The sequence below is a fragment of the Rhinolophus ferrumequinum genome, chromosome 25 (genome assembly GCF_004115265.2).
Source record: "Rhinolophus ferrumequinum isolate MPI-CBG mRhiFer1 chromosome 25, mRhiFer1_v1.p, whole genome shotgun sequence".
In the NCBI taxonomy this organism is placed as follows: Eukaryota; Metazoa; Chordata; class Mammalia; order Chiroptera; family Rhinolophidae; genus Rhinolophus; species Rhinolophus ferrumequinum.
The window spans coordinates 15909800-15937186 of NC_046308.1; the positions used below are offsets into that span (position 1 = coordinate 15909800).

General features: G+C 48.4%; 1 protein-coding gene across 1 annotated transcript in view; it reads left to right on the plus strand.

Annotated features, from left to right (window-relative positions):
* The window catches only part of MYO18B (myosin XVIIIB), a 244040-nt gene that overhangs the window by 72277 nt on the left and 144376 nt on the right, over positions 1-27387 (plus strand). Inside the window, exons 18-23 of the mRNA XM_033098254.1 lie at positions 4636-4795; positions 7582-7765; positions 8596-8818; positions 12356-12465; positions 21821-21886; positions 26151-26279. Coding sequence (XP_032954145.1) covers positions 4636-4795; positions 7582-7765; positions 8596-8818; positions 12356-12465; positions 21821-21886; positions 26151-26279 — 872 coding nt within the window. The remainder of the gene's footprint in view (positions 1-4635; positions 4796-7581; positions 7766-8595; positions 8819-12355; positions 12466-21820; positions 21887-26150; positions 26280-27387) is intronic.

Consider the following 27387-nt stretch of genomic DNA (forward strand, 5'->3'; position numbering starts at 1 on the left):
TCACTGAGGGAATGAGGGTTGGCAGGGAGGATGGCCAAGGATTTAGCCCTGGGACATTCCATTGTCAAGGGGCTGGGGACAAGGTGAGTGAAGCGGAGTGGCCAGGGAGGTAGGAGGGAATTTGGGAGAATGGGAACTGACCCAATGAAATGCTGCTGGGTGGTCCCGTGAGGCGTGGCTGAGGAATAGCCATTGATGTGGCCAGGTGGAGGTCACTGGGGACCGAGACAAGTGCGATTTCAGTGGAGTGTTCGGGGCAAACGTCGGGTGGGAGTGGTTTGTGAGAAACTGGGGAAGAGCTGGAGAAGGACAAATGACAACTCTCAGTGATGTCATCCACTGGGCTCAGGCAGCAGGAGCCTCCACCCCAAGGCAACCAGCCGAGTCCTCTGCCTGGGACATTCGTGGAGCTTTGCTGCTTTCACATCAGGATGATTTTTTAAGTAGCAGCAGCAGCAGCAGCATCTTTGGGCTCCAGCAGCCCTCCTTGGACCAAGCTCAGCACTAATACCCAAATTACTCCCAGGGAGTTTGGCTCTGAGAGCAACTGGCCTGGAGCCGATTTCTCCGCCAGGAACAGGACAGGCTGTGCCTGGGACCTGTGGTGCATTTAGGGTCCATGAAAATGTTTTCATTTCTGTCCAAGCAGAAGGCAAACAAAGAACTTTGAGATCAGATACTACCATGTTTCCCCGAAAATAAGACCTAGCCGGACCATCAGCTCTAATGCATCTTTTGGAGCAAAAATTAATATGAGACCCAGTCTTATTTTAATATAATACAACACCGGGTCTTATATTAATTTTTGCTCCAAAAGACGCATTAGAGCTGATGATCCGGCTAGGTCTTATTTTCGGGGAAACACAGTATATGTATATCTGAATTGTATCCCTACCCCTAAAATGTATAAGTTGATGTCCTAACTGCCAGTGCCTCAGAATGTGGCTGTCTATGGAGATGAGGTCCTTATTTTTTTTCATTTGTTTTTATTATTGTATTTATTTACCTATATGTTTTTAATTATTTTTATTTTTCAGTTACAGTTGACATTCAAAATATTATTTTATACTAGTTTCAGGTCAACAGCATAATGGTTTGACATCTATATAATTTACGAAATGATCCCTCCGATTAGTCTAGTACAGAAATTTGTTTTCCCCCAGTTCTGGAGGCTGGAATGCCAACGTCCGCAGGTTTGATTTCACTCTGAGGCCTCTCTCCTTGGCTTGCACATGGCCACCCTGTTCCTGTGTCTTTCTTCTGTGTGTGTCCATATCCTAATCTCTTGTAAGCTGTCTTAAATTACTCCCAGAGAGCTTGGCTCTGAGAGCGACTGGCCTGGAGCCGATTTCTCCACCAGGCACAGGAGGGGCAGTACCTGGGGCCTGTGGAGCTTCTAGGGTCGTCTAACATTTTCACACAGCCTTTTCAGCACTTCCAAATAGCAAACTTGGTTAACTGTCCAGTTGGTACAAATTCATAATGAATAATCCCTCTGATATCAAAAAAGTTTAGCAACAGCGTTGTGACAAGTTTGTGAACTTCACTGGCAGACCTCGTATATATGTATTAGTGACTGGTAGAGATAAGGTCTTTGAAGAGGTCACTAAGGTTAACTGAGGTTATGGAGGTGGGTCCTAATTTAAGAAGACTGGTGTCCTTGTAAGAAGAGAGGATAACCCTTCCTCACTCGCACCCCGGTCTTCCTTCCCCTACTTTCCTCTGCTCCACGGCAGCCTTCACCATGGGGCCCGAGGCATTTGTCCTCACGGAATGTCAGCTCTGCGAGGGCAGGGGCCAGTCTGGTCATCTCTGTATCCTTAGCACCTAGAGCAGAGCTGACACAGTGAGGGGTGCAATGAGTCTGGAGACAGATTAGATGAATATGTGAAAACCCAAAGATCCAGAATCGGATGAAATGGATTTCTCAAATGCAGTGCTTTCTACATCTTGACCTTTGGGCAAAAGAAGACAGAAAGTAGGGTCAGAAACAGATGGTGTCTTGTGGGGACTGGAGGGCACAGGAGGGGACTCGGCGAGATTTGTGGCTCCCTCTCCTTTTCCTGTGAGGCCCAATGGTGCCAGTCCCAGACACGCCCCCAGGATGCTGTAAGGCTCGCAGTTCTCAGGGGACCCACTGAGACAGACACATTAACTCAGACATTTTGGTTAAAAAGAAAAATGAAGAAAAGATCTTTTTCATCTAGGGCTGTCTGATTAGCTCTGAATTAATGAGTTCAATCAAGTAGCTCACGTGAGGCTTTCTGGCTAACCCAGCATTCAGGATCCATTACCTCTCAGCTAAGGATATTTGCTGGACGGCGGGCCCAGGACGGGGCTGGGGGCAGCCCTCACGGAGCCGGGGCCCAGTGGACAGTCAGGTACTGGCATTTGCATCGCAGCCATAGGGGTGAATGCCCGGGGCAGAGGCGCCCGGAGATACCCCTACCCCAGGCTGTAGGGTCACGCTCCTGGGGGGAGGGGTAATGGTGTTGACGCCACGTCTTACAGGTGTCTCGGGCTCCTGGAAGCAAAAGCGGCCTGTGCGAAGCTTGGATGAATAAAACTGGGGTGGAAAACCAGCTCCAGGAGAAGGGGCAGGGTGAGGGCAGCGAGCAGGTCTGTGTCCTGGGAGCTGTCCTCCAGACGGTTCCTGGGAAACGCGGTACCTCCATGGAGAGGGCCACTGCCCTGGACAGAGACAGGCTTTGCGGTCAGCAGACCTATGTCCTCATCTCGACTCTGTGCTGACTGCTGTGAAGCTTTAGCCAAGTGGTCTCAACCCCCTAAACCTCAGCATCACCTTCTAGAAACCAGCCCAGTGACGCTTGCATTGCAGACCAGATGGGGGTTGAATGACATCACACGTGGTAGTGTGTCCATCAGAGGCTGGCTGGGGCTTAGAAAACATGAACGCCCTTTCTTCGCTCTCCCCTTGATCCGCTCCCACTTCTCAAATGCTGCTGGGTCCTCATTCCGAGCCCGGCTTTGTGCCGGCTGCTGGACAGAACAAGGAATGAACACGGTTCCTGCCCTCAAATGGCTGGGCGTGCACTTTGTCACCCTGCCCAATACAGGGAGGGGACCATGCTGACACCAACAGCCTTTCCAGGCAGTGTGGACGTATGTGCCAGAGCTGGGCGTGCACTTTGTCACCTTGCTTTTCTTGCCCGTTGGAAGGGACTGCACTGTTCTGAAGGGTTCACAGGAGGCTCTTGAGGCAACAATACTTCACTTAACTAGAAGTGTTCCTTGCTGCTAACTTCAGTTATCCAGCATGCAGAGGCGACCAGGAAGTGAGCATAAAGGACCTCCAACCAGCTAAACAGATGGCAGAATCCATGCCCCTTACTTAGCAGCTGCCTGCAGACTCTCAGGCAGAGAGACGACGTGCATTTTGCACAGAATTCCAAGAAGTGCAGGTCTCCCGTTCCCTAGATCACTGCAGTATACAGGTAGCAAATTAGGATTTGGGGGAGGGACTCAAGACGCTAGTACATGCATATTGGTATGTTGACAATAGCAGAATGGGAAATGTAGAAACATCATTCAGAATAGATACAAACACCAAAACCAGGCTATCCCGCCTGATAATAATTGGTTTGGGGCCATGACTCAATTTGAGAGCATCACTGCAATTAGAGCGACATGATCAGTGGCCAGCAATTCATTCATTCATTCATTCACTCATTCATTCATTTATTCACTCATTCATTCATTCATTCATTCATTCATTCCTTCCTTCCTTCATTCCACAAGCACTTCCAGACTCCGTTCTTATGCCAGGCATGATGCTGAACAGTGGGCGTGAGGAGATAAACCCTTTGTAACTCCAGAACACCAGCAAAAATTTAAATGTAGGAAATGGCAGTGACACCCACTACTATTCCCTGAGCGACTACTATGTGTCAGGCACTTCACTAAAATAGTTTACACACATTATCTCCTTTGAGCCTGTGCCACCCTGGGAGGTATGTATTATTGCATTCATATTTTGCAGAAGAGAAGACGGAAGCTCAGCGATTTAAGCATCTTGGCCCCTGTTATTTAGTAGTAAGTAGTAGAGTCGGGATTTGAACGCAGCGCTTCTCCAACTCCAAGCTCATTGGTTACACCCACTCAGTCCCTTTCAACAAGTGTCTGCCCTCACATCCCAAGAGTAGGCTGTGCATTTATTTGGTTGATGGTATTCAAGGCGGTTTTAGGTGGCACATGAATAAATATTTTCAAAATATTTAATAATTATTTGTTTCCATGAATATAAGAAAAGAAATACAGCTCGCACCCCAAACCTGCAACATCATGCTTCTTTATAAATGGATTTAGCTGTAAAACTGTGAGTTGCGTGAAGAAAACCATTAATAACAGCCCAGGGGATAGAGTGGTCTGGTAAAAAATCATGAAGATTGTATACATTAATGATGTTTGGGGAAAAACAGGTATCCTGGATTTAAGAAAGCAAGGAAGGATCGAATCCACGTTGGCAATAGTGCACACAAATGCACAAAGCAGGAGAAATGTGGGTCCCCAGAACTGTCAGCTTTAGCTACCTGGAAGCATGTTAAACTGGAAAAAGTGTTTTTTTGGCGATGCCCCCACTGGGCCCCAATGCTCACGGGCTGTGCCTACTTTCAGGGACCTCTGCCCTTCGGCCGTGTGAGCAACCCCTCCAGTGTGAGATTTTCCACCAGCGGGGACACGACCCTGTGCGCTATGACCTCACGGGCTGGCTCCACAGGGCCAAGCCCAACCTCTCGGTGTTGAATGCCCCCCAGGTCCTGCAGCAGTCAAAAAGGTGAGTCCGGCCACGGCTGGGGACGGGAGGGCCATTTGAGGCACTGCAATTCCTTCTCCTTCGGGACCACGCAGTTACAACAACCCGGCGAGTGAGGGCCGGTTTGGGAACCGGTCCCTAAGAACCGAAGCTCAAATTGGAGCGGTACAATGTCTCCCTGGGGCCAGCGTGAGTTCATCTGAGATAAGCTGGCCTTCTGGAGAGGTGGAGCACACGCTTGAAAGCTGTGACTTCTGGTGTTGGCTTTTTGCCTTTCATTAAGTGTCTGATTGCTGATGTGACTGGAACTTTTATGGACATCCTAGAACGAGGGGGTTGTAAAACCAAAGTGATAATGTTTTTGTAGTATTTAAAAAAGCTCACAGCATCCCCTGACTGCTCTTTTTCAGAAGTGTTGGCAGAGATGGCAGCAATCAATGCCTTTGGTTCAGAGAGGTGCTGGGAAAGGCGCACGTGTGCATGTGCACACCTTCCCAAGTTCAGTGCTGCAGTCCTGCAGGGGCAGAGCTTGGAGATTAGAAGAGAAGCTGAGGCCACCAGTGGGGTACTAGGGGTGTGAGAATGGGGAAGGAGCATTTACTGACCACTCACTGTGTGCCTGGCATCAGGATAAATGCTTTGTTAGTATTTTGTGAATCCTTACAGCAACACTGTATCTTTAGCCCCATTTTACAGATGATACAACTGAGGCCCCAGGTGATAAAGTGGCTTGCCTTTGATCACACAGCAAAATAGTGGCAGAGCTGCTATATAATTTGGCTAAGTGATCCTTGGAATGCTCAGGCCATGTGGTCAGAGTTGATTGGAGACCTGGATGCAGCAGGGTGCACGACTAGACAGCTCCAGAAGAGAGATCAAGTCAGGGGATGGGGCAAAAGGGAGGTTAACGAGCACACAGAAGACTGCATAAGGAAAGCCAGGGGACCGAGGTCAAGTCCAAAGTCCAAGCCCTGCCACTTGCTACCTCAGTGACTGGTGGCCTGTTCCCTCCTGTTTTGTCTTTTTGTTTTTGTTTATTCCTTTTTTTACCATAAAATAAGGCTATTGAGCGAGGCTACAAGATCTGATGGATATGGCACAGCTTTGGAGTCAGGCAAATGTTCGAATTCTGCTTTTGCCTTTTTTCAAGCTGAATGACCCAGGCCTCAGATTGATAATCGGAGAAGCGGGAGTGATGGATGCCATGCTGACCTGTCTGGTGGCAGATGGCTTATGAAGTGAGGAGCCTGGTTCATAGCGGGCCCTTAGCACACGTCTTGTGGTCTTGGAAATTCCCTTTCTGTCCGAGGGTCCTGCGGATCAGGCTGGGTGGGGGCTGTAGGGTTAGGAAAGGGTGAGGCAAACCTTTGTTGATCAGCTGGCCTCGTGAGTGAGGGAAGAAGGAACAGCACGTGAGAAGTCGAGGCTCACAGGGGTGAAAGAGCGTGGCAGGTTTGGGCGTACATCCCCCCAGGATGTCTTGCATGCTTGCGAGCCAAGCATTGGTGGATTTTGAGAGCAAACAGTGCTTTTTGTTAGCGTGTTGCTCTGTAGCCGTGAGCGCCAGATTCACCAGGACAGCTCGCTGAGCGTTCTGATTCCTGCCCCACCCAGTCTCTCTAGGGGAGGGCCCTGGGGACTTGCTTTGCTGACAAGCTTCCTAAGAAACGGCTCTTAGGCCCTCTCAAGTTTTGGTGAAACCCTCTCGCTTTATATAGCTGAGTTCCAACAAGGACACATGACTCATTCAATGTCACACAGTAAATTGCAGACCAGAGGTCAGGTCTCCCAACCCCCCAGGTGGGATGACCCAGGTATAGGGGTACACACGCCGTTCTCTCCGTGTACTAGGTGGTGGTGCCCACATCCCCCAGAGCCCTGCCCTCTCCTCTCAGGGATCCTGCCTCTGGGGGCGCTCCCTTAGCTCCCTCCCAAGATTTATATTTCAATGAGAGTGTGTTCAAGCCATTGTTAATCTTTGTGCTGGCCCATGCATTTAAGCATCTTTGAGTCATGTGAGACTCACTTCCTTAATAGTTTGGACAGTCTGGTTAGGCATAGAGAGAGATGGGTGACGGGTCTTGAGGGCTGGGGCTGGGGGCGTGGCCTGGACTTGCAGGGAGTGATGGAGGATGCCCGTATGCTTCCATTGGAGGGGGTGAGGCAGGTGGGACCCGGGAGGCACGAGACCTTCTCTAGGTCCCAAACCCAACCGAGGGCACAGCAGGGTCTGCCCAGCTCTCTTAGTACTCTTTTACCCAACGCAGCAGGCAGGCCAGCTCAGGTTTCTGAGAGCAGACTCTGTAAGGGACGCTGGCCCTCGCTCACTAATCTGAGTACCTGTACGTTCCAGGAGCGCTGAGGGGAGGCGTCTGCTGGGCATTTCTTTGACAGGTCCCGAAACTGCCTGTTCAGCCTGTGAGTCATTGATTCTTGCATGAAACACATCATAAGCACCTACTATGTACTGGGCCTGTTCTAGGGATAACACAGATCATTTCTCCCTCTAAGAAAAGACAGGCTTCGTAGAATTCCTACAGGGATGTAGGTGACAAGAACATCCAATAGAAGGAGAGATGTCAGGTGGGGAGCAAGGCATGCAGGAAGGAACTGGCGTTCGTCACAAAGCTAAGGCTCGTCTGGCAGAAAGGACTGGGGACCAAAGGGTAGCAGTTCAGATGTGTGATGCAAGGGGAGGGTTCAGGAAACAGATCACTGACCGTGTGCAGGGGTGTGCAGTGGGAAGCAAGGTGGACGCGTTTCCCACGAGCCCCTTAAAGCCCTTCTCTCTTTCCCCTACCTGCCAGGGAGGAGCTGAGGAGCCTGTTTCAGGCCCGGGCCAAGCTGCCCCCTGTGTGCTGGGCTGTGACAGGCCTGGAGGGTACCTCCCAGCAGGCCCTGCAGAGAAGCCGCGCCGTGAGAAAGGCCTTTGCCAGTGGCTTTGCATCGGTGAAGAGGAAAGCCCCGTGCTCCCAGATCAAGCTACAGGGGGTGAGTGGCTCCCCTGTCCCCATGGAGTCGTGGCTTTCACTGCCACGTACGCTTCCCCTCCTCTGTCATCTGCCTGTGTCGTCTCTAACCTCCCCAGGGAGCCTAGAGGGGCAGACATCACCCCACACTCCACAGAAGAGGAAACCGAGGCTCAGAATAGCACAGAAACTTGGCCATGCTGGAAAGTGCCTGGTCCAAGCCAGAGGCCAAAGCTTTGGCCACTTGGTATTGACTCGAGGGGCTTCAGGAAGTTTGCAGGAGCCACACTTGTCCTTATGAGCAAGGTGACGGATGTCGCAGCCAGACCAGGCCTGCCTGCTTTCCTCACCTCTCACATGCCTTCATTTTCACCTCTAGACCTCCTTGGTGGAAGGCAACAGGCTCCAGCACTGGAGGTAACTATGTTACCTAGACACACTCATCCAATAACAAATGAGAAACTTTGGTCAGTGGTCAGGATGGGCCCAAAGGGTCGGAGGACACGGCAAGGATACGTTTTGAAAAATGCTCGTAGCATATTATACTGAAAAATCCCACAGACTAGGCCCTGGCTTGTAATTTACCTCTTCTGCTAGTGATCTGTGTGAACTTGGGCCACTCGCTTGCCTTCTCCATGCCTCAGTTTCCCTGTCTGTGATGACGAGGGCTGTTATAAAGACCCTTTATTTCTCCTGAGTACAAATTAGGCTGTAGACAGGTCCTAGGTGTAGGACACGGGCCCCAAAGATGCCCAGGTCGGGATGAATATATGTTTAGAGAATGTACGTCCAGACCCCTGTCTGTCTCACCCTGAGACAGCTGGCCATAACCCCCGCTCCTCTCTGTCCCAGGATGCATTGGCCAGTGTGATCAGACGGTCTCAGTTACACTTCATCCACTGCCTGGTGCCGAGCCCAGCGGTGGAAAACAGGGGTGTGCAGCGGGCTCCTACCCCACCGCAGCCTGGTGGGGACAAGCCTGGGGCAATTGGGCCCCTGCCCGTGGACATCCCAGCGCTGAGAGTCCAGCTTGCAGGCTCCTACATCCTGGAGGCACTACGTCTGCACAGGGCAGGTAAGAGCAGCCGGTCAGCAAGCACCTAGTGTCTAACGAACACCCGGGACATGCCCGCTGACCAGTAGCACCTAAGGTACAAGAGCACTAACCATGTGCCAGGAGCTTTTCATGCAGCATCCTGTTGACTCTTCTCAGCAGCCCTGTGTGGTGGAAGCTATGATAACCCCCATTTTACAGAGGAGGAAACAGAGGCTCAGAGAGGTGAAAGGACTTGCTCACGATCACACAGCTGGGACAGGGCAGAGGCTGGATGTGGACCCAGGTCTCTTTGAGTCCAAAGCCCATTTTATTTCCTGAATTAGGTGTGTGCCAAGGCTGTGCCCTACTCATCTTCCTTTTAAACAACAAATATCTAAGGAGCTTCTACTTTGGGATAGAGAGTGGGATTCCCTCAAGGAGTAATATTTTGGTCTGCAAGATGCTCAGCCTGGTTTGGGAGCTCAGTGTGGACACAGGTGATGACAGTGTGATATGACAAGGGCCTGCATCCCATGGGGGTGCAGGCGGTACCCGGACGCCGAGGGAGGAAGCTCTGTGTTCTCATTGGGGAGATCGGGGAAAACCTCCTAGGGCAGGTAACCTCTTAGGTGGGTCTTAAAACAAGCAGCTCCCCTCTGGGGGTTGGGAGGGAGTGGGAATATTAAGCAGAGGGATCAGCATATGCAAAGGCAGGGCGGCATGGAAGAGGCCGGGTTTTCGGGGAATGGGGTTCAAAATAAGTGGGGGGCTTGTGGGAGATGAGGTGGCTAGACCCACGGGGAAGGCTGTGAATTGGTTTCTGGAAATTTGGTTTTCTCCAGGTCCAGGTGAGGAGATGATGGGGTGGTAGGCGGACAAAAGGATTTTAATCAGAGGAATGACGTCTTTAGGCCTGTATTTTAGAAAGCAAGCGCGCACCTGAAGTTCCCACCATTAGCTCATCTAATGGGTGGGGTTTGATCTGCCTGCTTCTGATTCTGTTTTGCCTCTCAGACCTTGGAGGCCACCACAGGGATTTCCCTTTCTGACAGTAGGCGATGCCTCAGGTGCAGGCGTTCTGTCTGCAGAAGATGGGGTGGCGGGGCTGGTGGGAAGCCAGCCGAGGTGGACACCCGTTTGTTTAACATGCTGTGGTCACTGATGCCCCAGCGTGTGTGCGCTGCCTCCATCTCCTCCCACCGCGTTAATAATGAAACCATGGGCACAAGGTATTTGATGGAGAAGCTGGGAGCAGCTGGAAGCAAAGATGAGACCCTCCTGCCCCGGGAGCATCTCATTGATTTTCCCGCCTGCCTGCACAACCACAGGCGGAGGGAGACGGATAATGTCACAGCGGGAGAGCAGGAGAGAGAGCTAGTCACAGCCGGGGGCAGATCGATTCTGCCTGGCTGGCTGGCAGGAAGCACGGAGCCTTCGCAGGCACAGTGGCCTGCCTGTCAGAGCCCCCGTGTGCACGCTCTGGACAGCACGTCCCCTTCCTCGGGCCTTGTGTCTTCATTGCACTACTTGTCTTCTGTCCCCTCAGCAGACCATGGCTGGGTCAGGAGGAGTTTTCCAACTAAGTGAAGGGTTGGTGTCTTGTGCCATAACTTTCCAATTTCTGCCTTTCAGACCTGGTTCATTTCCTCCTTTTTACCTGCTTGAAGTGGCTTCTGTCTTTCTCATACCATCTAAGCAATGTTGACATGCATACATAGGCGCACACACACATATATATATAAAATATTGAGGGTTTTGAATTCATGCACATGTAATGTATAGATACATAGCACAGGCTTACATAATGCATACATGTCTGTGCTATTTATTGATAGCCTAGGAACGCTATGCTAGGAACTGTGTCGTCACACACACTAGCAGACATAATACTCACCAAGCCCTTAGCACAGCGGCTGGCGCATAATAAATGCTCATGAAACATGGCGTGCTGTACATCCTGGTGAGCGACGCTCAGACTCTGGAGCGAGTTGGTCTGGGCTTGTCTGGCTGACACTGGCAAGTCCCTGCATCGTGCCTCCTTTTTTTGCTCCTCTAATAGCTCAGATCTGAGAGAGCTGTTGAGGGTTTGATGAGCGAGTAAGATAATAACACTTAGAAGAGTGCCTGGACGTGGGAAAGCACTCAATACATGTTAGTCTCTTTTACTATCACCGTGATCAGATTTAATCCGTATTGTGCCCCTGGGATGATAGCTCTTGTTATTCTCATCTGGCAGGTGAAGAAACTGAATCTCAAAGAGATGGGGTCATTTGTCATCGATCAGAGGGCAATACGGGCAGAAATGGGATGGGGGGAACCCAGCTAAGTCTGACCCCAAAGGGCAGACTTATAACTTCCCCCTGTCTCTGTGTGGACTCATCCTTTGAACCTGACTGGAGACCTCCTCTTCCTTCAGGAAGGCTTCCTGGATTCACCACCCTCATGCGCTGCCACTCTTCCCCCTCAAGGTTTATGCATTTGGCTTACTGCGAAGCAGAGTCTCAAAAGTAGAGTGAGAGTTCACCAGACCTTTTCCCATCTGGCCACTTGAGGGTTTTTTTTTTTTTTTTTTTTTTTGGCAACTGAGATTCTACCACACCCCTTGTATCATATAAGATACCCTTGTAACCTTAAGACCCGGAATTTGAGTTCAGGATTCTTTGGGACCCATTCCCTGCTTATCTTTGACCCATTGTTGTCTACTCACCCCTGGATTAGTTATTGTCATTGTCTGGGTTTGAATCCCATCTGGAGGAATTACTATCTGTGTGACTTTGAGTTTGGTGACTGGAACTCTCTGGGCCTCGATTTCCACATCTATAAAATGGGTATAAAAATTTAGGCCCCAGAGTGTCTGTAACACAAGGAAGTTGTTATCCGAGTGCCTTAACTCACGAAAGCACCCAGTAAATGTTAGCTGTTGCTATGACTGTAGAACAAACAGACTTTCCCGCTCTAGCTCCCTCTGCTTAGATGTCCCTTCCATACTAAATCCTCTGACAAACTCTTACAGCTCCTTTAAAGGCTGGTTCTAATATCACCTTCTTTCGATAGCTTTCCAGATGACTCTTCCCAGTTTCCACACAGAAGAATTCAGCTGTATTCACCCTACATGTTAGATTTCAAAGAACCCTTCAATACTATCCAACACAGCGTTTCCATATGCAGCCTGAGTGGTCATAAGTTTGAGGACAAAAACAATTTTTTTTTTTTTCCCATGGCTGAACAGGTGTGGGAAAAACTCTGGGGTGAGCGAAGCTCATCAGGCATCTTCCCTGCAGAGGTTCTCAGAGCCTTTGTCATCAATGCTGACACACACTGCGACCCCCAGAGGCAGATGAGAGTGTTTCATAGGGTTCCCAAACTCCCAGCAGAGTGTTTTAAAGGGTTCGGGTTCAGCGGGACACATTAGTGGAATGCTGCTTGACTCTAATCTCTCAAATTAGCAAATGGGGAAACTGAGGCCCCGAGAAGTGAGTCCACATAGCAAGATAGTAGCAAGGCTAGGAGCAGGGCCCTGGGCTGCTCTTCTCACCTGGACTCCTGTTCTTCTCCTGCCCTCTCCATCCCCCACAGGCTACGCTGATCACATGGGGATCACTCGGTTCCGTAGACGATTCCAGGTGTTGGACCCTCTGCTCACAAAGAAGCTCATGTTGGTCACCGAGGGAATAGACGAGAGGAAGGTGTGTAGAGCTGGGCGCCAGCGTGGGTGCAAGCCCTGGATGCTTCTGTTCCATAGGGGATCGCCCCAGGGGGAATCTGGACCAGCTGGGATCGGAGAGCCAGGCCTTGGGGGCAAAGATGAGGGTGGTGTGAGTTTGGCCCAGTCTCCTGCTCTAGACGTCACCCCCTGCCACGTCACTGAGGACGCGACCCACCCCAGAATAGCCCTTCTGAAACCCTGTGTGAGGCAGTGCAGGAAAAGAATTAGAGTGAGGAGAAGAGCATGTCCCAGCAGGCAGGGGCCCAGCTAGCAAGACGAAAAGCCATCATTTTCAGACAGAGTTCCACTCAGCCCCCGCACCCTGAGATAGTCTGTGAAAAGAGGGCTTCCCAGTCCAAAATGCGTGGGAAGCATTTCATGCTAGAGCCCGCAGCTTATAGAAGTCATTACAGTGAACCCGTCTCCCGTGGGGCCTTTGCGGCAGCTGTTCCCTTTGCCCAGAGCACTCTTTCCTCCAGTCTTTGCATGGCCGGTGTCATCTTGCTATTCAGATCCTGCCTCAAATGTTACTCTGTATCACATCACCTTGTTGTAATGTTCGGGGAGCACTTCTCCTTATGAGAGATTATGTAGATCCCGTGTGTGTTTTCTGCCTCGTAGCAAGTACTCAATCAATTTTCTGTTGAATGAATGAATGAATACACATACCTAACCTTGTGTTTCTGCCCCTGTGTGTCTCCTCTTTCTAACTCCACTGTACACCCTCGATAAATGTTTCTATTGAGAACGGCTACCAGCTGATCAATGATTACCGAGCTCTTCAGAATTGGCAAAATCCTATTGTATCCTCGCAGCAGCCCTGCAAAGCAAGAGCTATTATGGCCCTTTTACCGATGAGGAAACAGAGTCTCATAGACATGAAAGGACTCCCCGAAGGCCACACAGCCGGGCATTGTGTGTTTTGTCCCTAAGTCCCAGTTTCTTGATTCCAGAGAGGGTAGCTGAGAAAGCATGGGCTCCAGAGTCAGACAGACCTGCTGTTGACTCCCAGCTCAGGCTGTGTGCACAGAAGCATGTTCCTTCATCTTTCTGCCTCAGTTTCCTCATCTGTAAAGTGGGAACAATAATAATGTCTATCTCAATGGGGGGTTTTGAGGATTACGTGTCATAGTATAGCTGATATGCTCGATACATGTCCTGGCACGTACCCTGTTTCCCCGGAAATAAGAGCTACCCGGACCATCAACTCGAATGCGTCTTTTGGAGCAAAAATTAATATAAGACCTGGTATTATATTATATTATGTTACATTACGTTACATTACATTATGTTATATGATAAAGACCCGGTTTTATAGTAAAATAAGACTGGGTCTTATATTAATTTTTGCTCCAAAAGATGCATTAGAGCTGATAATCCGGCCAGGTCTTATTTCCGGGGAAATGTGGTCAGAAGGGCCAATACATGTGAACTGTTATCAGCATCACACGCACTCATGTCAGCACCGGCATCCTCACCATCTTTCAAGGCCAGAATGACGGCGACCATCTTCACAGCCATGCTGAAACTTCCTCTCCAGGGCAGGGTGCCCGTGACACCATCAACACGTGACTCCTCAATCAGGGAGTCATAAGGACGGAAGAGTAAACAGAGTCACAATTATTAGGTCCTTTCTTGGCTCCCTGTAGCAGGGACCAGGGCACACGCCATCTCCTGAAGACAAAGCAGCACCTTCTTTGTGGCCCTCCTTACTCTCCATGGGGAGGGGACATTAGACCCAGCTTGTGTGGTTCAGGGCTGTCCCCTCTCTGAGTGACAGGCTCGTTGGAAGCTATAAAGCTCTGCCTGGCTTGGCACGACCAACCACCGTGTACCCATCTTCATTTGGGGTTCGTTATCCTTGGTCCTCCCCGAGTGGATCTCTGTTCAGAGCATCTGAAATGGAGCCATTGAAAGGGTCTTGGGTTCTGGTGCAGTTGCCAACAGCACAGAAATGGGGTGTGGGGAGTTTTCTGCGGTGACAGTGGGTGCAGCATATGGGTGGAAGCATTCTGGATGACTCAGCAGTTCTGTTGTAGCCAAACCTACACCACCTCCACGCACACACTGGAGGCCCCGGAAAATGAGAAATTACAAGTGGAATGGACTTGGTGGGGAGTTTTCGCTTCTTCTGATCCTTTTCTTCTTTGCTCACAAATTTCATTTGCTGCAGCACAGAATTTTGGTAGCAACAAAAGGAAACACCATCCTGCCTCTTATGAAAAAGCTGATAAATATTCATTTGCCAGGCGATGTGCTAGGCCATGAATTACACATGAAGGTGTGCTCAGGTGGGTAAACTGTCAGCCTTTGTGTGTAAAGCAGTTAAGACCTCAGGATTTAAGAAGACAAGTTTGACAGCCAGAAAAGGTCAATATTATCATTAGACAATAGATGGCAGCAGAGGGAACTCATTGTCAGGGTGTAGAAGGAGCCCTGGCGAGGTCCCCCATGTGCCTGATACCTGATACGTGGCGCCTAAACATTGGTTTTTATTCACTCGAGATTGTTTCCCAGTGAAGTGCCCTCATCTGGTGGGTACCTGCTGGATCTTTTGTGTTCCGGAAACAAAAATAGCACATGCCTTTGACCACATGTGCACAAACTCTCATCGCCATGTATCAGGCACAGTCTGAAAAGGATCCTTGACCTGAAACAGCCCTCAAAAGCTTATTCCGTTTTAAAGCAGAGCCAACGGAGCCCACCATCCCCCAGCCAGGCAGTGGTAGAGCTGGGATTTGAACTCAGGCTGTCAGTTTTCTCCCCCAGGGCTTTTTACGTTTTGTTGTGATAAAATACACAGAACATAAAATTTATCATCTTAAGCCTGTTTAAGTTTATACATCAGTGGCTTTAAGTACGTTCATATTGTTGTGCGATCATCACCACTCTCCGTCTCCAGAACTCTTTCGTCTTGCAAAAACGGAAACTCTGTTCCCCATTAAACACTAACTGGTCCAGCCCCTCCCCCAGCCTCTGGGAACCCCCATTCTACTTTCTGTCTCTATGAATTTGGCTACCCTAGCGACCTCGTATAAGGAACTGTACAGCATTTGTCCTTCTGTGACTGGCTACTTTTGCTTAGTTGAATGTCCTCAAGGTTCATTGATGAGTGTGTGTCAGAATTGCTTTGTGGGTATATACAGCGCTTTGTTTATCCATCCACCGGCCAGTGGACACTTGGGTGGCTTCCACCTTTTGGCCATTGTGAATAGTGCTGCTATGAACATGGGTGTACGGATATCTGCTAGAGTCCCTGCTTTAATCCTCTTGGGCAAATACTCAGAAGCCGTATTGCTGGATCCTATAGTAGCTCTGTATTTAATGTTTTGAGGAACTGCCAAGCTGTTTTCCATAGCGGCTGCACCATTTTACATTCCCACAAACTGGACAAGTGTTCCAATTTCTCCACATCCTCCCCAACACTTGTTATTTCCTGTCGTTATTATTATTATTATTATTATTATTATTATTATTATTATTATTATTTAGTAGCCATTCTAAGGGATGTGAAGTCGTATGTCACTGTGGTTTCAATGTGCATTGCCTTGATCTGTGTTACTGAGCACGTTTTCATGCTCACACAGGACTTTTGAATGGAAGGTCTCCGAGGACAGACAGTGTTCAGTGAAGTTCTCTACAGAATGTGCCATCCATGATGTCCATTTAAAATAATAATTATTAACTTCATCCAACTTTAACCAACTGGCCAGAGATACAGGGATGAACAGGACGCAGTCTTAAAACAAGCAATTTCTGTACAGAGGGATGGCTTTGGGACGCCACGGGGAACACCCCTAAAATGTTTGGTGTTTGCAGTAGGGGTGAGGGTTGGACACTCAGGGAAGATCCTTCAGAGCACGTAATGACTGCATTGAGAGCCTGGTGGGATAATTTAGAGGAATCAGGAAAGGAGTACACACATTGGAGGTAGCTGTGCAAAGACCCAGAGTCATGAGGTTGTAGCTGGAGCATAAACGATGCCAAGTGTCCAGAGAAGGAGCTGCAGATGTTGGCAGAGGCCAGCCCATGGGTCCTTGTTAGCAGGGCCAGAGAGTCTGGACTTGATCAGATGGTCAGCGAGGATCCACCGAAAGGTTTGCATCAGGGAATGACATAGGAAAGCTGATCTTTATTAGTTGAACTGGCTAAAGGAAAATTAGGAAGAAGTCAAGAGCCCTCGCTCCATTTAGGGCACGGTGTCTTCACCCTGACCTCCAGCTGTTTAGGATGCCCTTCTGGCATAGGCGCAGGTCTCCATAATGACCTTGTATTGTCCTCTTGGGTCTCAGTCCTCTCTCTCAGGTTATCCCATCCGGTTAAGATTCTACCTTAACCCACACTGAAGCCCACAGAGTGACCATAGTGATGGACCGTCAGGCAGGTCAGTGGAGACGTGTTTTCAGCTCTCCACGGCTATGGCCCAGATCCTGGTCCCTTTAATCTTTTTGCTGCTGAGGCAGGAGTTGCCGGTCCTCTCTGATCAATGTGAGGAAACTCTTGGGCCCTCCTCCCCTGAGGGTGTCTAGAGTGTTGATTGATTTTAGCCAACAAAATCTATCGCTGGGGAGTTGATCTGAAGAACACAATTAAGGGATGTCAATCTGTCTTCTCAAAGGCAGCCACTCTCATTCTATCTCAAACCCTGGTGGACACTCCCAATTTCCTCTGAATTTGTTTCAAGAGTCCGTTTCTTGTTTCTTTTTTTTAAATTAAATTTATTAGGGTGACATTGGCTAGTAAAATTAGATAGGTTTCAAATGTGCTTTCCTATAATACATCACTGTACATTTGACCCCCTTTCCCCTCTTCTACCACCGCCCTCCTGCCCCCTTCCCCTCTGGTAACCACTAAACTATTGTCCGTGTCTGTGAGTTTTTGTTTCTTTGTCTCGTTCCTTTGTTGCTTTCAGTTTCATAGCCCACATATGAGTGAAGTTATGATTCTCGTTGAGTCCCTTTCTGCTGGGAAGAGGCCCCTAGGGGCCCATGGCTGAAAGGGGAGCTGTCCGCTCTCAGGGTACTGAACGTCTATTCAGGTGTTCCCATAGCCTGAGACCTCTGGGATTTAGTCATCATCCTTTTTCTGCTCACCTCGCTGGCCTCCATTTTGAGGCTACTGTGTTAATAATTATGTGCATTTTCCATTCAGTGTTAACCAACCAATTATACATGGGTGCGTGTGTTTGCTTGTTCATACGGTTTCTGCCTTGTGCCAGGCATTCTCTTTGCCGTCCTGAGCATATAGAATTAAATAAGAGACTTAGTCCCCATCCCTATAGAATGACCCACTCAATGTGTAAGTGAGAGGTCCAGTGATTGAAAGCATTTCGAGTCAGATAGACTTGGGTTCAAATCCTGGTTTCTGACAGCTCTCTTTCCATTCAGACATACTCCTTGACACTTGGTCATTGTATGACCATGGCAACATGTAATTGATCATAACAAGGCACCTGGCACATAGTAGGTGCTCAACAGATGGCACCTTAGGCCAGCTGCAGCATTGACCCTCTTCACGTGTTTGCTGCCAGGATGAGTCCTGTTTGTGACAGTGGTCCTGGGTGTGGGGCTTTCTTGTGTCTCCCTGCATATATGTGAATTTCACAGCTTGTCTCACCCTGGTAGGTTTACTGCATTGATAGCTTGGTAGAGCCCTAGTCAAGGTTGTCGCAAACCCCCCACTGTCCTTACCTGAGGTTCAATAGGGTTTTCTCAACTATTTCTTGAGTGCTTCTCAATGGGTTGTATTCCCGGGCTCAATTTCTGGAGTATTGAACTTGTTGTTTTTGAAAATTGTATCAATTTTTATCATTGTTTTTTGGGTGAGAAGATTTTTCAGGCTCCTTGCTCCATCCTTCTGGAAATCTCACTCCTACATGTTATCTTCATGACCTCCTGACATCCCCACTACATCCTTGTAGGGTAGGCATGATTTCCCCATATTCTAGAACATGAAGATCAGAGAGGACAAGCAGCTTGCTCAGGGTCACACAGCCGAGTGAATGGTGGGGCTGAACTGGATTCTAGTGTCAGAGAGCAGAGAAGAAGCTTGAGAATCCTATTCCCTGAGGTTCATCATCCTCCCTCATTTCTTAGTATGTGACCTTGGACAAATTATTTCATTGCCCTGAACCTTACTTTCTTTCTCTGTAAAATGGGCATAAGATATGTAGCATGTGTTGCAGAGGTTTAAAAATAAAAGGAGTTATGCATAAGGCACTGAGAACGGTGCTCAGACTCAAAAACACAGTAGGAAACGGTTTCCCTGGAGCCAAATGGCTAACATTTTACTCAGCATTCCATGCCGAGAAGGATAAGCCTCAATTATCTGGACAATTAAGATGGAAGAGCTCATGCCACAAAGATGAAGGTCAAGGAAGCAATTTCTTGTAGGAAACCTGGGTTGTTGCTCTGGATCCCATCAACTGGCTGTTGGGCAATGATTGCATTCATGTGCAGCCAAGTGAAATCACTGACGTTTCACCTAAACAAGTGACAATTTCATACGGTTTAAGCTAAGAGTAATATTAATGCTGATAATATTCATTAAGTACAAAGTAATTAAGTCCAAAGTCACTCACAAAGTCATTTTCACAGAGTCTCCATTATTCACCCCAACACCTGTGCGGTCTGGACAGGGAATATTATCGCCATTTTGCAGGTGAGGAAAAATGAGAGTCAGAAATATAGTTCGATGGCTGTGGCCACTCGCTTACCCCACCATTTGGAGCTAAACGTTCTTCTCTGTCAGGTGAGGTCAATAAGACAGAATATCTTCGTTAGGCCTAATATTCTCGGCTACGCAGACCTCTCGAGGGCTCTACGAAAACAGGAGCTGGGGACAAATCCTCAGATATGGTAGGAGTCAGGTTTGTGTTTTGGCTGTTTGGGGTGTCCCCGAGCAGTGGAAGCTTAGTCCATGTTCTGTAGCATCTCTATCAGGTTTTGACCTTGACAGAGCTGGTACGACTGGCTCTAGGACATTAAGACTAGCTCCTAATGTTTGTTGAGTGCTTCCTATATGCCAGGTACTACATCAGGTCCTCTGCAAGCACAGCCACAGAATCTCCTGAAATAGCGCAATCTCCTGCCCCCCATTTTTCTGAAGAGCAACCAGAGTTCAGTAAAACGCTTTTCCAAGGTTAAATAGTTCATGAGTTTCTAAAACCAGGATCTCAGCCCAGGTGGGTCTCATTCTAGATTCTGGTTTTTTTCCTCCCCAAACATCTACTCTGGGTATTGACTTGAAGATCGACAGGAAAATTTCACTGGCTGTAGGTTTCATTTATTTTTTATCCGTCCTATGTTTGGCCCATTTTTAGTTTGTTTTCCTCTTGTGCAGAGAGAAAAGATGTTGCATTTTGGATATATCGACTTGATGCATTCTGCTGCCTATAGCTCCCTTGGACCATTTTTGGCTAAAATGTAATAAGTGAAACCACTGAATTTTTGGAGGGATGTTGTAGAATGTTCTTCTAGGAGGTCAGAGGAGGGAACGTCCTCCCAGATTACAGTCTTGGACTAGACGTTTAATAAGCTTTTATTATTATTATTTTCGATATCTTAGGAAGTTTTCTGCGACGCTGATGACCCGTGGAATTGAAACTCACCTACTCAATTACTCCAGTCTCATAATACCTTTTGCTGCTTGAGTGTCGCAATTGCTTTTCTGACCGTTTATTCTGAAAATTGACGTTATTATTTTCAGTGGATGGAAGGTCCATGAGGGGTGGCACGGGGGTGGAGTGGGACGGGAATTGGCAGTCACAAAGAAACCAGGCGCGACCTGTATTTATCTGAGAGCACACGTCTCTGGCCGGCTTGTTTCAGCCGCAGGACTCTGTGAAAAGAGGAAAATCCCATGGAATGGCTGGTGACTTGGCCACTGCAGCCTCCAGGAATCTCCTGGAGTGAATTTGTTTCTCTTGCGTGGATTTGCCTTTCTCTCCTCACTCACCGCCCTGCCCCCCACTGTTATCCCCGCTGGATCTCTGTTGTTTGAGTATTCATTCACTCAGTCATCACATTTATTGAGCTCCTACTGTTTGCATAGAACGGCACCAGAGGCAGTGGAGGAAATAAGAGGTGAAGGAAACACAGGCGCTCCATCTAGATTCTAAATCAGGCACGCTGGGTTAATGGTGACGTCGTTTAGTTAGCAAATATCTTTGAGAGTCAGGCAGTCTGGCAAGTACAATGAAAGAAGGACAGCGGGTTGGGGTGACGGTCACCAGGGACTTGAGTGACACAGTGGGTGAATGTCTTAGGGGCCCAGGGTCCTTTGGAGAAATCCTGGTCAAGTGCAATAGGCAAGACGTAGGTGTCGCATGTGGCCAGACAGACCTCAGTTCCAATCTGGCTCTGCTCCCGTGGAACCTTATAACCTTGAAGAAACGCCTCTAATTTTTTTGGTGTGTGGTGAAATGTGCACAACCTCCAATGTACCACTTTAATCCTTTTTAAGTACGCAGGTCAGTGGTATGAAGCACGTTTACACAGTCGTGCACCTGTCACCACTGTCCGTCTTCAGAACTCATCCATCCTGCAAAACTGAAACTCTGTCCCCATGACACATTACCTCCCCAACCCCATTCCCTCTAGCCCCTGGTAACCAGCATTCTACTGTCTTTCTCTATGAATTTGACTATTCTGGGTACCTCATATAAGTTGAATCATGGACTATTTGTCCTTTTGTAACTGGCTTATTTCCCTTAGCATAATGTCCTCAGGGTTCATCCAGATTGCAGCATGTGTCAGAATTGCATTCCCTTTTAAAGCGGATTAATATCTATTGTGCGTATATGTCCCATTTTGTTTATCCATCTGTCAGTGAACACTTGGGTTGTTTCTGCCTTTGGGCTATTGTGAATAAAGCTGCTGTGAACACGGGTGTACACATATCTATTCGAGTTCCTTCTTTTACTACTTTTGGGTAGATACCCAGAAAGTCAATTGCTGGATCCTATGGTAATTCTGTGTTTCATTTTTTAAGGAACACCCCTTCTCCATACTGTTTTCTTTATCAGACACATCCTTTGTTTAGTTTTGTAGTCTTTGATTTTTCTCCTCTATAACATGGGCGTGGTAGTATGATGCCCCTCCTAGGGTTGCTTTGAGGATGAAATGAGATGGTGTCTGTGAAGGTCCCAGAAGAGCACAGACACAGTAGGTTCTCCTCCGTGTGTATCACCGGTGTGAGGTGGGGCTCTGTTAGCCAAAGCTCCCAGACATGTGGGCTCGTCCTCTCCGTCCCGGCCATTCAGGTAGCCTGACCTTCCCCTTGGGAGTCTACTGTCTTCTGTCCGTCTTCTCCTCTAACTTTTCTCTTCTCCCCAGGCTGTGGAAGAGCTCCTGCAGACCCTGGATCTGGAGAAGAAGGCCGTAGTTCTGGGACCCAGCCAAGTGAGTCGAACTTCTCTTTTATGCCAATCTGCCCATCCCATCAGGGACCCCGAAGAGACCTGATGCACGTCCTCTGTGTGTCTCCTTTTCAACCAAATCAGGGCTAGTGATTTTTTTTGCCCTGCCTGCCTGTTTCACAAGGCTGCGAAGATGAAATGTGATCATGTGGCAGGACATAACATTGGTAAATGTCTTTTATTAGCGGTTACACTCCCAGGGACCTCAGTGGTCTCGAAAAGTGAGCATTCTGGACCTTAGTATGCCTTTCTGAGAAGAACAAACTGGAGAGAAAATAGATGAAAGGAAAAATGGCACCACCCATCTCCCTACTAAGTTATCTACTGATTGATTAACATCAACCAATAAAGCCTGATCGATCACCTTGCCCTTCCAAATGCTGTGTGAGCTGCTGGGGAAGGGCCCTGGTTTCCAGGGCTTTACCATAGTGGCATTATTGGCCATCAGTACTTCTTGGAACCCTGAGTAGGCTGCCACATCATACCTCCTTCCTTGGAGAGCCCACAGTCATTTATACCTGCGATTACCCCGCACACAAACTAACCGCTCTTTATAGACCTCTTGGTCTTGCTTCCGCATTTGGTTGAAGCTATTAGTCTACTGTGGTCTCAGCCTGATTTATCCTGCTGAGACTTGGCAACAACTCTGCAGACACTTCCAGGAGACGGAATGAACCGGTCGGTTACTGGGCTCCCACCAGGAGCAGGTGCTGCACCAGGCAACTTCCTGTATTATTTCTGTTTTGCTCTGATAACTTCCTATGAGATAATTGGTACATCCCTTCTTTACAGGTGAGAAAGCTGTATCCTCTTTTCAACGTCTTATAGGTAGTTAGGAGGACAGCTATAGGTCCCATGAAAACCTGGATTGGTCCACTCCATGGTCTTTTAAGTACTCCGTGGGTTATATTATTTATTAATGGACACCACAGTCTTTACACACAGGTCTTTATGGTCCAGCATCAGAGGAATTATTTTTCAACTCCAAGAATTTCATTCTTCTAGACCAGCAGTTCTCAAAGTATGGGCCCCAGGAGCATCAGAACCCCCTGGGAGCTTGCCGAAAACATAAAGCTCTCAGGTGCCACCCCAGACCTGGTGTCTCTGAAACTCTGGGGGTGGGACCCAGCAGTCTGGGTTATAACAAGCCCTCCAGGGGATTCCAGTGCATGCTCACATATGAGAACCACCGGTCTAGTTAATTACTAGTTATTTCACAAATATAAAAACCAATCCCTATGGGGCCCAGCTGCTATTGCAAGCAAGGAAGAAAGCAGAGGAAGGTGAGAAGTCACTATATAGTTTCACAGTGGTGTAGGGAAGCAGTATATAAGCCAAACATCCCAGTAATGAAATGTTATTATTATTGAGTAATACTTGGTGTTCACTAAGAAATGGTCAAGAACAAGTCAAGGTCAGCATGTCCTTTGGAAGCCAGGCTAGGCAAATAGACTGACATCTTTAAGGGCGGATTCAACTCTCATGCATTGCAGGATTCGGCCCTTAATAGGTCCGAAGGCTATGAAGTGGAAAGAGAGCCGCCTGAGCTGGTCCACACTTCTTAACTGTGTATATCTTCAGTGAGTCACCTCACCTCTGAGCCTCAGTTCCCTCATCTGTAAAATGGAGCTATTGTAGCAGCATGAGCTATATAACTTGCCACCTTTCTATCTTGTCCTCTTAACTTTTCTCCCCAAGTTGGCTATGGGAACCAGTAAATTGTCAGTAAGCGGGGGTTGGCTGTCATTACTTGTTGAATGCATTTGTCCGTAAGGGAAGATGCTTATCAAATAGGATGGCATTTTAATGCTTAAAGAATTAAACTCACTTAGAAAATTACTACGATGAGAAGAGCCAATTCCTCAGCAGTACCAGATATGGAAGCTATTACCACGTCAGACGTTTAAACCTTGGCCTTCAGCATTTTTGGAGGAAAAACAGCTTGCGTGGCAGAGGCCTCTAGATTCCTTAAAGATGAGGATGTTAGGATGTCACAGTCTGCTTGGGTCCGATAAGCAGCTGGACCCGTGACAAGCGAATAATTTAGGTTTTTCTTTCTGATGTTCAGCCCCCGGTGCCTTATCAAGGCCTGTGATGAGGGTCATGACATTTATGAAAAAGCTGGGATTCCACGTGCAGTGGCCTTCTGGTCAGCAACATGCTCTTAAAAGGAAAAAAAAAAAAATCAACATAAGATTCTGCAGAGGCGATGACTTATTCCTGTTCTGTGAATGGTCGTTTCCAATTATCTTTTTAATGAAAGCTCCATACTTAATCAATAGCGGTTTAGGCAGGAGCTGCCACCTTTTGTAATATATGAACTAATGCTGTCATCACTTTGATCATTGATTTTTTTTTTTATAGCAGCTTGTGGGACTCGCTAGCTTGTGAAATTAATACAGTCATTATTGAAGCAATCTGATAGGTAATGAGTCAATCGTGTCTTTATTTCAATGAGGCTAATTGTCTTGGTGGCCCTGGCTGATAGGAAGTGTTCTGTAAAGCGACAGAGGGTTGCAAAACAGAGTTAGCAATGTCTGGCTGTGCGAATTCTCATTTTCCCATCGAGAAAGGGTTGGCTGCGGTATTGGTAGCGTAGTCTCCATTACAGAAAATACATTTAGGGGAATGGAGACTATTGAGACCCGTTGTTCCACGTGGAATCGGACTACAATGCAACCCCAAACTTCAGGTGTGTGTATCATAAAGAATGAGGAAATGAAGCCTCATGGTGACCTGGAGAAGGGATGCAGGAGATAAACTCAAGGTTTTGCGTTCAAATGGATCACTGGCTACGTGACCGTGAGTCAGTTACACGACCTCCCTGAGCCAATATATTCCTTACAGGATTGTTTTGAGTGTTAAAGGGAAGCATCTGAGAAAGAGCCTTGAAAAATGCAGGTGCCATGCAAATGATAAGGGTATTCAGTGGGAATTGTAGTCTTGTCTGGAGTTAGACAGAGGGAAATAAATCCTGGTCTTGCCACTTGCTAGTGGAAGATCCTAGGAACTGCCCTATTAGCTCCCGTTTCTCCCTCCGTAAAACGGAGGGAGCATAATAACTACCATATGAGACTATGCCTGTAAAATGCTTTACCTGTGTATCAAGCGGGTAGTTCTGATGCAGAACACAGTAAGGGCTCCATGAAATGTTAACCATTAATTGATAATGTCACCGATTACTTGATAATGTCACTGGTTAGGATGGAGCTGTCCAGTGCTTCCAGAGAAAACGAACACCTTTGGGGTTATTCGCCACATCTGGCAAAGAAATGCCCAGGGCTGCAGTAGAACTAAGCATAAGGGCATCTGAAAAGTGATCCCCTCCGCCTGTCACCGACTCTAATCCCTCCATTAGAGCATCTTCCCTTTGCCTCTGGGGAGGCGAGACCAACTGTAGCTACCGTACCACCTCTATTGGCCCCAAAGCTTCAGGTTCTCTCCGAAAACCCTTTTGTGTTCCCTGCTATCTATTCGCAGGCGGCCCTGCAGGAGGCCGAGGACACAGTAATCACATTGCTGCAAGAGGCCTTCATCCATTATTGATGAGCCAAGGCCTGCAAACGGTGGACCGCTAGCTGTTTTCCAATAGATGCCTGAGTGCCTTCTGTGGGTGACACCAGCCTGGCCCCATTCTCTCCTGACCAAGGAGGGCTGCCCTCACTTCCCCTACATTCTCTGGACCGAGTATTTCCAGGACACCACTTTTCTCAGATGGCCTGTGGCACTCATCAAGAAAAATAAATAAATAAAAAAAATGCACATTTCCACGCCTGACACCAACGCCACCAATTCAACCTTTCGTGGGTGCGAGGCCTGGGAATCTGCATTCACCACACTCCCCTGGTGATTCTGGTAACCGGTGAAGTTTAGTTTTAGGCAGATCCGTCCTAGCACTGGGTCTCCGAAGAATGTGTGCTGGCTCCCCTGAGGATGGCATGAAAATGCTTGTTCTGATTCAGCAGGCCTGGGTGGGGCCCGCGATGCTGCATTCCTCACACATTCCCCGCTGATAATGGCCTCGCTGATGGCTGGACCACACGCTGCATCCCCAGGAGTGAGCGAAAGGCAAGAGGAGCCATCGGTAGACAAGACGCTCTGATCCCTTAGACGCTCGGCCAAGGGCAACTGCTAACCCATATTTTGGGTGGATGCAAGAGAACTGGGGTCTGCGCGGCAACCACCTCCCCCTTCAGACAGCCTGATTCAGTGGAGGAGAATTCATGGGCCACCTTCTCTCCTTCCAGATTTTCCTTAAAGCAGGCGTGGTCTCCAGGCTTGAGAAGCAGCGAGAGAAGCTGGTGTCACACAGCATTGTTTTGTTCCAGGCGGCCTGCAGGGGCTTTCTGTCTCGCCAGGAATTCAAGAAGCTGAAGGTATGGTGGCCGGTGTGCCTCGTGACCCTAACAGAGGCGCGAGATCCTGGAAAAGCGGCATCCGTACTGGTCGGGGGGCTGTCATCCCACGCTTCTCACACCTGCTCCTGGGCCCAAATCCCCCACAGGGTATTGTTAACGTGCAGATTCTGATCCAGTGGGTGTGGGGGTCTGCCTGTCTCCCCTAGTGGTGCTGGTGCAACCCGTCCACGGACGCACTCCGCGCGGTGAGACTTTGGGTGACGCTTTGCAAGATGTTGTTTCTAAGACATTGACATCAAATTGCCAGCAATGTCAGCCTTGATCTAGATATCCATGAGGTTGTCCATGCCCTTGTGGGTCTACGTGTCCCATCTTCCACGGGCCAAACAGAGAGGGCGAGGGCAGGACCCGGCCACTCAGGCAGTTGGGACCAAAGGGCCCATTCAGAGTCTGCAGTCCTGAACCACCATCTTCAGAGATCTCCGGAGACTGAATTTCCTCTCTGTCCTCTGCACAATAGAGAGAAGGCAGCTTGGCTCCGGAGACAAACAAGACTTATGTTGAAATCTCCCCGCGTACTAGCTGGGAGAAAATAAAATGAGATCATGAGTACTGAGTCCAGTACTGAGTACTGGACTCAGTACAGTACTGTACTCAGTACAGTACAGTACAGTACTCAGCACTGAGTGGCACATAGCAACTGCTCAAAAATACCGATGGCTATTACCTTAGTATTGTTGCTGTTAATTACTGCTACTAGCCTGGAGTCTCATTCTTTGTGCCTTCTGCTTACGTATGAGAATTTATAAATTCAAGTATATGCGCTTGACAAAAGCAGGCAGGGACAAGCGCGCTAATAATGAAAATGCTGTGGACAATCCCACTGGCCCACTTCACTCAAGTACCTTCCACCTTGGGATGGTTTGGAAGAGAGGTTGGTTAAGAACCTGGGCTCTGTCTGGAGCCAGACTGCAGGGGTTCAAATCCTGACTCTGCCACTGAGAAGCCATGTGACACGGGGCCCGCGACTTGACCTCTCTGCGCCTAAGTTTCCCCACCTGTGAAACGGAGATGATAATAACACCTCCCTTCACAGGACTGAGCTAAGCTGTATAAGATACTCAGG